Source organism: Dama dama, chromosome 18 (assembly GCF_033118175.1).
Source record: "Dama dama isolate Ldn47 chromosome 18, ASM3311817v1, whole genome shotgun sequence".
NCBI lineage: Eukaryota > Metazoa > Chordata > Mammalia > Artiodactyla > Cervidae > Dama > Dama dama.
The window spans coordinates 66,579,462-66,591,025 of NC_083698.1; the positions used below are offsets into that span (position 1 = coordinate 66,579,462).

The 11,564-nt window shown below is 38.1% G+C and overlaps 1 protein-coding gene across 8 annotated transcripts; it reads left to right on the plus strand.

The window, feature by feature from the left end:
• Positions 1-534: 534 nt before the first annotated feature.
• On the plus strand, positions 535-10,402 carry HNRNPA2B1 (heterogeneous nuclear ribonucleoprotein A2/B1). Of its 8 annotated transcripts, XM_061165486.1 has the most exons (15): positions 2,438-2,464; positions 3,479-3,514; positions 3,612-3,722; positions 3,892-4,038; positions 4,272-4,482; positions 4,618-4,719; positions 4,795-4,875; positions 5,371-5,433; positions 6,218-6,253; positions 6,629-6,748; positions 6,988-7,110; positions 7,712-7,794; positions 7,952-8,874; positions 9,173-9,308; positions 9,856-10,402. In XM_061165486.1, exons 1-12 carry the CDS (start codon positions 2,453-2,455, stop codon positions 7,771-7,773), a joined length of 1,104 nt encoding a protein of 367 aa, XP_061021469.1. In that variant the 5' UTR covers positions 2,438-2,452; the 3' UTR covers positions 7,774-7,794; positions 7,952-8,874; positions 9,173-9,308; positions 9,856-10,402. The 8 variants fall into 8 exon arrangements, with proteins under 8 accessions (XP_061021474.1, XP_061021469.1, XP_061021470.1 ...); XM_061165491.1 differs by lacking the exons at positions 2,438-2,464; positions 3,479-3,514 and adding an exon at positions 535-755; XM_061165487.1 differs by lacking the exon at positions 7,952-8,874.
• The last annotated feature ends 1,162 nt before the right edge of the window (positions 10,403-11,564 follow it).

Consider the following 11,564-nt stretch of genomic DNA (forward strand, 5'->3'; position numbering starts at 1 on the left):
TGTGGACCCCAAAAACACTGGCCAGGATTAGGGTGGTGGATCGTTAAGTGTAATTTGTTGACTAGAAGTCGCTTCGGGTGTTTCCGGAAGGGGCAAGTCGGTCCTCCGCGCAGAGAGGGGAGGATAGGAGAAGGTGGGGGAGGGAAAACAGTGGAAGAGGCTACAACGATTTTTTTTTAAAACTGGAGGCCGGGGAAAAGCTATCAAAGCGTGGCTGTAAGGACCACCTCCCAGGTTGAGGGGGCTGGACCTTTGGGTTGAGGATTAAGCTCCTCCCAACAGCGTTAATTTCAAACTGCGCGACCGTTTCTCACCTGCCTTGAGGGGGCAGGCTCCAATTCCGAGAGACAGAAATACGCAGGACTCGAGCCTTCCGCAATTTACAGAGCCCTTTTACGCAACTGACGTCCAGCACCAGTGCTGGCCTTAAGGGGGGAGGGGCACGTACTTGGCGCTAGGAGGTCGTAGAGCGTTCCCGCCATTGGCGGCGGTTAGGACGTTTACGCAACGACCTGACGTAGGGGAAGACGCGTTAGTCGGGGGGAAGGTTCTAGAAAAGCGGCGGCAGCGGCTCTAGCGGCAGTAGCAGCAGCGCCGGGTCTGGAGTGGAGGTGCTCTAGCGGTGTTGTTTCTCGAGCAGCGGCAGTTCTCACTACAGCGCCAGGACGAGTCCGGTTCGTGTTCGTCCGCGGAGATCTCTCTCATCTCGCTCGGCTGCGGGAAATCGGGCTGAAGCGACTGAGTCCGCGATGGAGGTAACGGGTTTGAAATCAATGAGTTGTTGGAAAGGGCATGGCGAGGCCGTTGGCGCCTTATTGGAAGTCGGCCATCCGCCTCCGTGGGAGAGCGGCAGCGAAATTGGGCCACTTCATAAGCGGTTGGTCTCAGGATATTTTGGGAGAGGGTCGTTAGTAGAGGCCTAATTGTACAGCACCTTCCCCACCCTCAGCCTCACGGCGCCATTTCCCTTTGCTGGGGGTGGGGGATGGGAAGCGTCCACATGGCGCACGCAGCCCCACTTTACTGAAAGTGGGGCGCGGAGGCAGGAATTCCTACTCCGTTTTTAAAGAAGGGTGGTTTGGGGGTCCCGGCGTCCCCGCTTTGGAGCGTTTCGGCGGGTTTCGGGTCCCAGCGAACCGGGCTGCGGAGCTTCCCCTCCCCCCCTCCCGGGAACCGGATTTGGCGGCCGCCATTTTCATTTCTCTCCTTTCTCGCAGCGATTTCTTTTTAACTCTCTAAATTTGACTAGCTTGACTTCTTATCAGTGAGGAGTAGAAGTGGGTAACTATTTCTTTCTCTTTTCGGACTGTTTTCATGCTGTTTCGAGGTGGATTCCGAGTGTTTAGGGAGCTGGGAGCTTTAAAGTCCTGCGCACCTCATTAGAGGCTCGCTCCCTTCCCCTCGATGAAATGGCGCCATTGCGTTCAGGAGCCGCACCGAAGGGCGGGGGGAGGGGCGGCGTTCTCCTGGGCGGTTTCGCTCGGCTTAGGAGGTAAAACCCTCTAGGGTGTTGGGCCCGGTTTCACGCGAGCCACGGTATAAAGACCCCATGTTTTGTTTTTCAGTCCTTGTTTGAGTAACAGTTTTACCTGCGTTTGCGGTGATTGAAAAGACCGTTAAATCGTAGGAAACTTAAAATGGAAAAATTTAGAGAACATTACTGTCGATTTTGCGGGAGGTCGTGGGGAAGGTGGTCTTTGGCGGGGGGCGGTGTTCTGTTGAGAATCCTTTATTTTCCTGACGGATTCTTTTTTAATCGTATGATTTATTTGTATTTTAAGTAGTATTTTTACCGGGGAATTTAATCTTTACTGGGTAAGGCCACGGGTGTTTTTTAGTGATATACTTGAAATTATGAGTTTAGTTGTACTCTGATTAAAACGTGGCTCGGTCCCTCAATGCGTGTTCTGCTGTATACAAAACTTATTAGGCTGAGCCACTATGTTTTTGAACTTTGTCACTTGCTTTTCTCGTTTATGTTTGCAATCATGGTTGATGATTACATTGATAAGCATAAGGTCTCAAGCGAAGGGGGTCTGCCTGGGTATTTTCATTGACCCTAAGCACGCTTATAAAATAACTTTGTTTGTAATCGATAGTGGACAGCGGGTAAGTTTGGAAAATGAGGTAAGTAATGAGTTTTTGCCTTTTGTTAGTGATTTGTAATGTTGTAGATGTATTTTAGTCTCTATAATTTATTTGGGTTTTAAAAGGCCAGTTAACTGACAAGTGTTTGGAATAAATAAAATATGCTTAAGTTGAGTGTCCAAAATACCAGTATGCCAAGTTACCGTTTTAATAGATTGTTCTTTAAGTGTTTCATAAGCTAGTTTGAGAATTTGTCTTTTCAAAAATTTCAGAATCTTCAAAGTAACTATACAGGCAAAGAAGTCTGAATTATCACTGTTTTCTGAACTATTGGGAGAATTTCGTGCATGGAGAGAGAAACTTCATGGAATTATGGGTTGAGTGTTGTAGTTCTATTTAATAAATTTAAGTACATCCACTTGGTGGCTAACTTTCGTTTCTGAATGTTATTTAACCTAGTCAACTGAGAACCAAATACAATGATCCAAGAAGCTTCCGTAACTGATAGCCCAAAATACAGAGCTATTAATGTAACTTACATGCGTGCTGGTTTGTAAGGATTGAGATTTCAGCTCAGGCTCTTTTCACGTGAAAGTTGTTTTATGCTGTGTAATTTGCCAGAAGACCACTGACTTATACATGGTGAAGTGTAAATGGTAGTAGTGATACTTTGTAACTAGAGGGGATAGTCACAGTGGTCATTTAAATATTTTTATGGTTTTTGAAAAGTGAGGTGATTACAGTGTCTTTTACTGTATTTGTCTTTTGGTTCAGTAATAGTTTATTGTGCCGTCAACAAAACCAGCTATGTTAAAACTATGTGCTTTAGACACCGTAAATCATAAAAGTCATTTTACCTTGGTCTGAAAAGATAAATTTTGAGGCTATTTTGCCACATATATTGAACGTTTAAGATTTTCTCTGGAGAGTTGGTAATAAGTTTTTCAGGGTTTTGAAAATTGAGTTACATTATAATCACCACCAGAGGGAGCAATGAAGGGAAACTCACTTTTAAATGCTAAATCCAGAAATAAATGGGAAGTGTGGGTTATAAAGCAAAAGTTATATTTTTAAAATTTGTGTTTGAATATGTAAAAGTGAACTTTTCTGTTCTGAGTTATAGGATCGAATGCAGATGTTGATAAGAATCTTTTAACTTTACAGTCACCAGGGAATAGATTTGCTCTTTTTTCAGAAAGATGTTTTTTTTAAACTAAGTGATGCTATATTTGTTTAAACTCATTTAATGTCAAGTAAATTTATATCAAGCATAATGATTTTGAAACATGTAGTTTGGCTGAGGCAATTTTTTTTTTTTTTGGTGTAACACAGCTAATATACAGTTTAACATATGGTTTAAATTTGATGTAAGTTTTTTTTTTCCCCCCAGAAAACTTTAGAAACTGTTCCTTTGGAGAGGAAAAAGGTACTCTGCCAGCAGGTCACCTCATATTTAAGAATTTTATTTCCAGCATACAAAGAGAAAATGTAAATAAAAATTGAAATGCTGTTTTCCTTTGCAGAGAGAAAAGGAACAATTCCGTAAACTCTTTATTGGTGGCTTGAGCTTTGAAACTACAGAAGAAAGTTTGAGGAACTACTACGAGCAATGGGGAAAACTTACAGACTGTGTGGTACGTTAATTCTGGAAGTGCTTAGGGGTACTAGTCCTTCAACTGTTAGATTTCTCTGTTAAAGATGTTAAGTGACTTAGGAAAAAAATCACTTAAATTCATGTTCCATTATTTTAAAATGCTGTAAGTAATGAGATTAAATGGTAACATCACTGCTTTGTATTTCAAGGTAATGAGGGATCCTGCAAGCAAAAGATCAAGAGGATTTGGTTTTGTGACTTTTTCTTCCATGGCTGAGGTTGATGCTGCCATGGCTGCAAGACCTCATTCAATTGATGGGAGAGTGGTTGAGCCAAAACGTGCTGTTGCAAGAGAGGTGAGCAAATAGGCAACTTGCTTGTTCAATAAAGAATTTGGGCCGAAATTCTGTTTCACAGTTAGTGGCTTTTGAAAGAACAAAAAGTTACCTGTATGAGACTAGGTTCTTTATCATAAAGGTGCCTTACTTAGTATTTGGCCATAAGATAGAAGCCATACTTATTACCTAGTGTGCTCTTAGTCCTGTTTGTGGTTTTTCTATCAGGATGACTTTTTTCCCTCTTATTTCAGGAGTCTGGAAAGCCAGGGGCTCATGTAACTGTGAAGAAACTGTTTGTTGGTGGAATTAAGGAAGATACTGAGGAACATCATCTTAGAGATTACTTTGAGGAATATGGAAAAATTGATACCATTGAGATAATTACTGACAGGCAGTCTGGAAAGAAAAGAGGCTTTGGATTTGTTACTTTTGATGACCATGATCCTGTGGATAAGATTGTGTGTAAGTGTCCATGAGTGCTAGGATTGTGGCTCTTACATTTTAGGTTTGGGGTATGTTAACACCTATAACTTTGTTTAAAAAAAGCTTAGCTCTTACAGGATGCTGACTTAATGGACTCTGAACTTTTCATTCCAGTGCAAAAATACCATACTATCAATGGTCATAATGCAGAAGTAAGAAAGGCTTTGTCTAGACAAGAAATGCAGGAAGTCCAAAGTTCTAGAAGTGGAAGAGGAGGTAACTTGTAATTCCATTTTTTTCTTAAGATTTATTTGTATAAATGTTAGTTACTAACCAGGGTGTTTATTGTAGGCAACTTTGGTTTTGGAGATTCTCGTGGTGGCGGTGGAAATTTTGGACCGGGACCAGGAAGTAACTTTAGAGGAGGATCTGGTAAGTCCACCTTCTAAGCTTAGGAGGGTGAATGTGCTTGAAAAACAGTTTTGATTGGAATCTAGGAAGTCCAACCTACTTTGTTATCTGTAAGACTTAAAGTGAGATCTGTCCTAATGGGATATTCTAATTTGGTTGGCAAGAGGTAACATTTAAAATCAGAGTTGTATAGCTCTAATCAAGGACAGATAATTGCAGAGATTGTTTTATGGTCTTCAGTTTCTGGAAGAGTTAAAAGGACATTGTAGCCATTTTAAATTTAGGAGACATTTTACAAATAGTGGAAATACTGTAGAGATTTGAAGAGATCTAAAAGTTTCTTTGTTTTAGGCTTTATATATGGATTAATCTCAGTTATGTAGTAAGTAGAAAAACTGCCACTGTCCATTGTTAACTGCTTTTTTATAAGTGGACAACCTGGAGGAAGTAGAGGCTAAAAAATTGAGTGACATGAACCAGAATAAAATAATCCTCCTTTTCTTCTGCCCTTAACAGATGGATATGGAAGTGGCCGTGGATTTGGGGATGGCTATAATGGGTATGGAGGAGGACCTGGAGGTCAGTTTTTTCTACTTTTTGATAACACGTGTCTAAAATCTTAATCACACTATGTGCTGTCCATTTGAGCATAAACATGAAATGTCTCTTCTAAATTTTCATCTTAACTATTGAAAATTAGCAAAAAAAATTACTTGCGGGTGGTGGTATACTGCTGCAACATCAATTGGGTAGATTTTAAATGAGAATTTAAATGAGATTTAAATGAGAATTTAAAAGATGCCCTATTGTTTCTCAAGCAAAAGAATTGGGGAGAGAGTGTGATATTTTGTATAGTGTTTTCCCTAAAACTTAAAAAGTGGTTATGAGCAAGATGAACACTATGATAGGGTAGTGTCTGTAGGAGCACTGTGGTGTCTCATCTCTTACCAGGATGAATCTACCAGGACAATGTCCCAAAAGCCCCAAAAAGAATTTTTCCAGAACATACCTAGTGTGCTTCTATGTCCAGCTAAGGTTTTAAGCCACTGTTAAGTATTAGTTCATGTGTTTTATTGAAGTACAGAAAAGATGGGTACCTACTGACAAATGTCATAAAAAAGAAGTTTGAAACTGAGCTGAGGATAGACCTCATTTCTGGTTTTGCACTGATTAGGCATAACTTAATCCTACACGTCACTATATTTAGCTTTGCTTTGAAATCCAAATATTGATTTAGACTTATGAGAAAGATTACTTTTTACACTTAACTGCAAGCAATCTGAAACTACCGATTAAAGTTTTAAGTCAGTGCAAGTTTACTAATTTCTGGTTCTCTCCCCCCCTCCCCCCATTTCTACTGAAGAGAAAGGTATGGTGGACATTTTATTTAAGAGAAATGGTAGGTAATTCACATTAGCCCACACATCTTGTCTGTCCCACCTTACCCCATAATCTTACACAAATAAAACTTAGTATTTCAAGATACTGTCAAGAGAATGCATAGTATCTTTAGTTTTGGGGGATACCAGTGGCATTACAGGTTATTTGTAAAGGTTTTATCCAGTTGGTTTGTGGGTAGGCCTTCCCCACTGGCAACTGTTCACCAAGGTAGATATTCAGAATCTGCCCTTGAGGCTATTTTAGAGGAGATGTTATAGAAAGAATCTTTTTTACTTATAAAATTGAGTTGTTTTGGAAAGCTGGAAATGGATGTAATAAGACAGTTCAAATGGCGTTGAAAATACTAATTACTTAAAGGCTTATTTTATAATAGGTGGCAATTTTGGAGGTAGCCCTGGTTATGGAGGAGGAAGAGGAGGATATGGTGGTGGAGGACCTGGATATGGCAACCAGGGTGGGGGCTACGGAGGTGGTTATGACAACTATGGAGGAGGTAATAAATTCACCTGCAACCTTTATGTGGGAATTTGGATTGGAATTAATGGCTTTAACACGTAAGATTTTTCATTTCATTGTTGTCAACAGTTTTTAAAAATGTAGAACTGTAGATAGGTGTTTTGCATTCTGATTTGTTTTTGTGGGAAATTTGTCTAAAATACTTAGCATGTATCATCGGTTTAATACTTGATTGTATGAGGTTCACTGTGCAAAAATTTCCAAACTTTTTTACAGGAAATTACGGGAGTGGAAATTACAATGATTTTGGAAATTATAATCAACAACCTTCTAACTATGGTCCAATGAAGAGTGGAAATTTTGGTGGTAGCAGGAACATGGGGGGACCATATGGTGGAGGTAATTAGATTTTTCAGATTAGTGATGAAATATTAACTTTTCATGACTTGAAGGAAGATGGCAATTGTTCATTATTTATGTTTGGGTAACATGTCCCACCAAATACCAAGTGTTATGGAGATTAGAGTTGTGGGAAAATAAGAATGCAGCATCACTTTGGGAGATTGTTGGAGAGGTGGGGTATCCAGTAGTGTAAAATAAATGAATTACATGTTTTCAGTGGGATTTTTCCTTTTGGCTGACTAAGAAAAAGCCAAAATTGCTGTGAGATCACTTTGCAAGTGGTATAAATTTTGTATAACTGTATCTTTGAAAGCTAGCTTAGTAAATCTGAATTTTTAGTTCAAATTGTTGTTGAGAAAGTTTAGATTTTTTACATTTTCTTAGGCTGGATATACTTCAAAAATCTCTTTTAACTTGTATGATTATGGAAAAGAGCCCTCTAAAAGAATAGCAGTGTTAATCTATGAATCTGGAAATTTGTCTCGAGTAAAAAGGTTAACTAGAAACAAGTAATGGTCTGTGATCTGCTTGTTTTAAAGAATGGTTATAAAATAATTTGGGAAATTAAGTTTGCTTTCTCTTATCCCGTTAACTTTAGGAAACTATGGTCCAGGAGGCAGTGGAGGAAGTGGGGGTTATGGAGGGAGAAGCCGATACTGAGCTTCTTCCTATTTGCCATGGGTAAGTAGCTTTTAAGTTTCACATTGTTAATGTCTTGGGAGACCTAGCTGCCAGGAGTTAAAAGCTTTTTAGGATCATGTTATCTTTCCTTAAAGTCTGGTTAGATGGATAATTTCATAACCTATTTTTTTTTTACTCTTTACTTCTGTTGAAACAGGCTTCACTGTATAAATAGGAGAGGATGAGAGCCCAGAGGTAACAGAACAGCTTCAGGTTATCGAAATAACAATGTTAAGGAAAATCTTATCTCAGTCATGCATAAATATGCAGTGATATGGCAGAAGACACCAGAGCAGATGCAGAGAGCCATTTTGTGAATGGATTGGATTATTTAATAACATTACCTTACTGTGGAGGAAGGATTGTAAAAAAAAAAAATGCCTTTGAGACAGTTTCTTAGCTTTTTAATTGTTGTTTCTTTCTAGTGGTCTTTGTAAGAGTGTAGAAGCATTCCTTCTTTGATAATGTTAAATTTGTAAGTTTCAGGTGACATGTGAAACCTTTTTTAAGATTTTTCTCAAAGTTTTGAAAAGCTATTAGCCAGGATCATGGTGTAATAAGACATAACGTTTTTCCTTTAAAAAAATTTAAGTGCGTGTGTAGAGTTAAGAAGCTGTTGTACATTTATGATTTAATAAAATAATTCTAAAGGAAATTGTGTAATTATAGACTTTTTATTTTAAATAAGTTAAGGAGTGGGTAGTATAATTAAGGTCTATTGCAAAGCTGTTGTTATATTTGTGTAAGATAAATGCTGGTCAGATGTTAAGTGTGTTGTCTGCAATTCATGAGGATTAAATTATCTAGATAACTTAAGGGATATCTCTGCAAGGAGAAACACCTTTTTAGATCTTTTAGATGCTGCTGCTTCAATGCAAGGAAAGGAAAATAACCCCAGCGAGGTACTCTTCAGGGATACAGGTCTAGTACAAGAGAACTCTTTGACGGCTACTAAGGTCAGCCAGTCTTAAGAAACTGTGCTGTTTCTACAAAGCTTTAACTACAGTAGTTTTTAAGGATGCCAACGAAAGCTGAGGGTGTAGAGCAAAATAGTTCTAAGCTTCAGTTAAACTTCTTTAGGTAAGATCTCATTTACTTTTCCTTTCTTAATTTTCCTCCCCCAAAGATAAACTAATACTCTTCAATGGTCTTTCAGTATAGTTGGTTCTTATGTAGTATAACATAGCTATAAATTAAATTTAACAATTTTATAAACTCAAGAGAATAATTTTATAAACCCTGTTTTCCAATCTGTCATTTTACTTATATTATTTTGGTTGTTTTTTTTTTCCCTTTTTTTTCCTTCTTTCCCACCCCCTCCCCCTCTATGAAGATTCAGGTGCTTAACATATCATTTTTTTCCCTGCTGGAATTTTAGCATTGATATGAACCATGGACAAGTATATTCTGCTGCCACAAAGACTGTAAAGTGCTTCATTTCAACAGCTGAGGCAAGCCAAGTGATCATTAATAAAGCTTTTCTTGGTTCCTTCAGTGGTGTTGGTAGTAAAATGGTAGGTAAAAGTTAGGCTGCAAGTTCAATAAATCATGAAATTTCCCATCGTTACACCCTTCTGTATTCACATTTCTTGGATCAAGCATTTTGAGTGAACTAGGGTTTTTTTTTTATTATTAAAAATAAAGACTTTTTTTTATTTTGATACTGTTCTAGCTTTACATGCATATCAGGATCAGGCTAAGGAAAAGGTAGGGCAAGATGGTTGGATCTACTTTCAGATAATATGTATTTATGAATAAAGTGTCTACATTATAAATCTGTACATATCCAATTCTAAATACTTGGGTTTAAATGCGGTAATTCTTTCCCAATCCCCTACCCTATAGGAGAGATATAGGTTGGCTGCTGAAATTTCATTTCTTAGATGTCATCAGAGATTGATTGCCTGGCTTTATTGCCTTTTCAGGAATGTGATAATCAGGGCATATTCTACTATATGCACCTGTGAGGAGTCTTTGATCCTAAGACCACCACTGAAGTTATTTAGGTTCTTTGGACAAACATGATAAACTTCTTCAGATACTTTTTTTTTCCTTTGGCAGGAAGGTGTCTTGCTGCAGGTAACTAATGAAGAAGTGGTCAACCACAGAGTCTTCAAGAAATAAGAAATTCTGTACCATCTGAAAGTAGTTCTTGTTGGTGCCTTCATTTTAAAAAAGCACTTTTAAGATTAAAGGGAAATGTTTTCTGATAAAACCAGACTTCATTTAGTTACAGGGTCTTAATATAAAACAATTACAAATTGAGTATTGTTTGTAAAAGAGTAAACATCAAGTCAGCTAGAGAGATAAATGTTATGTTTTGAATTAGGTTTTGTGAGTAGACAGATTAAAATTCTATTTTAAATATAAAGTTATAAAATAAATACTTTTGTATTCAAATACTTGGTGTAATGTTTACACATAAAATGTGAATCTTGTTCTATGAACATTAAGTTGTCTAAAGGATTGCCATCCCCTAGATTTTTAAAGCAGTTTCACAAAGCAAATGCATATTGCCATTTTCCTTTCAATATTGATAGACAAATGAGAAAAGCATTGTGGACATTACTGGCTGTCCCTAATAAAATGCCATTCTTTATACACTGTATATTCAGCGTTTGAATAATGCTATAGATTTCTGGCTTTGCCTTGTATGTATAACGTTGCTGGTGGTGGTTATAAAATAATTGCAGATTTTAACCAGCTGAAGTGGTCCAAAAGAGGCGGCTATGCAAATACATGGAGACATAAAATCTATGAATTAGCTTTGTTTTGTTGTATTACACTTAGTATCATGGTTGTCTTGAAGGGTTAAACATGATGGTATAGCGAGCAAAGACTGTTAATTGGATGTTCACTTGAAACAAAAACTAAAGGGGACAAAGTAAAGTTGACTGTACTGTTTTGGTTCTTAATGAGGTATCTCAGGTAAGTCAAACTAATGGCTGCTAACAGAAGATGAGCTTTGTTTACAATCTGCATCCATTAGCTATAAACTTGTTAATATCTGGCTGTGGCTTTATTAGGAAAAATAAGATCTTAAAAATGTCCAGCTCTGCGAAGAAGTTAAACTTTGAAGATAAATCAAGTTGGTATAATAGAATCCTAGAACACCCAGTGTTTAACACCAGCACAAATTGGGGGAAGACCTTTTAGTATGTATGAACAGCCTGAAATGAACTTATTTTGAAATAGGTAATCTGGAATGTTGGCGTGTCTTGTGTTGAGCTGCTAATTTTCTAAAAGAAATGAGGTTTAAGAAAGTTTGTGGATAGATGGAAATTAGTACTGTTAAATATATTCACTTCACAGTGTATTTATACATAAAGCTTTTGGAAACAGCTTAACTGATTCTAGCTGAAGTTCAGGGTTGTATAACCTGAGCTTGAAAATGTGATTGGGGCTTGAAAATTTGAATCCAAAATGGCCTAAAGATAGGTGCTGGCTATTTCCTTCACCCATAAAGCAACAGACTCTTAAAAATGCAACCCATGTTTGAAAGTTGTCCTGTGATCACATGTGGCAGGGGAGGGTGATCACATGTGGCAGGGGAGGGGGAGTTGGCTCATGTGATAACCAAAAGGCAAGCATTACTAGGAGCCATCTTGGGGGGTGGCTCCCACCCCTGGTGTCTGCTGCTCTGGTGAAATGTTTTGAAACTGGGTATTCTTTGGTTTTCACTATCCCAAGTAAGTGTGTGAGTACAAGTTAAAGTTGGTCTCAAACTCTCAAATTGTATCCAGTTACTGTTCAAGTGTGGGGTATATGGT

What these genes read in the sequence shown, in the direction of transcription:
- HNRNPA2B1 (XM_061165486.1), top strand. An exon ending in TTCCTTTGGAGAGGAAAAAG is followed by an intron (nt 3,515 to 3,611) that starts GTACTCTGCCAG and finishes TTTCCTTTGCAG; the next exon opens with AGAGAAAAGGAACAATTCCG. An exon ending in GAAAACTTACAGACTGTGTG is followed by an intron (nt 3,723 to 3,891) that starts GTACGTTAATTC and finishes TTGTATTTCAAG; the next exon opens with GTAATGAGGGATCCTGCAAG.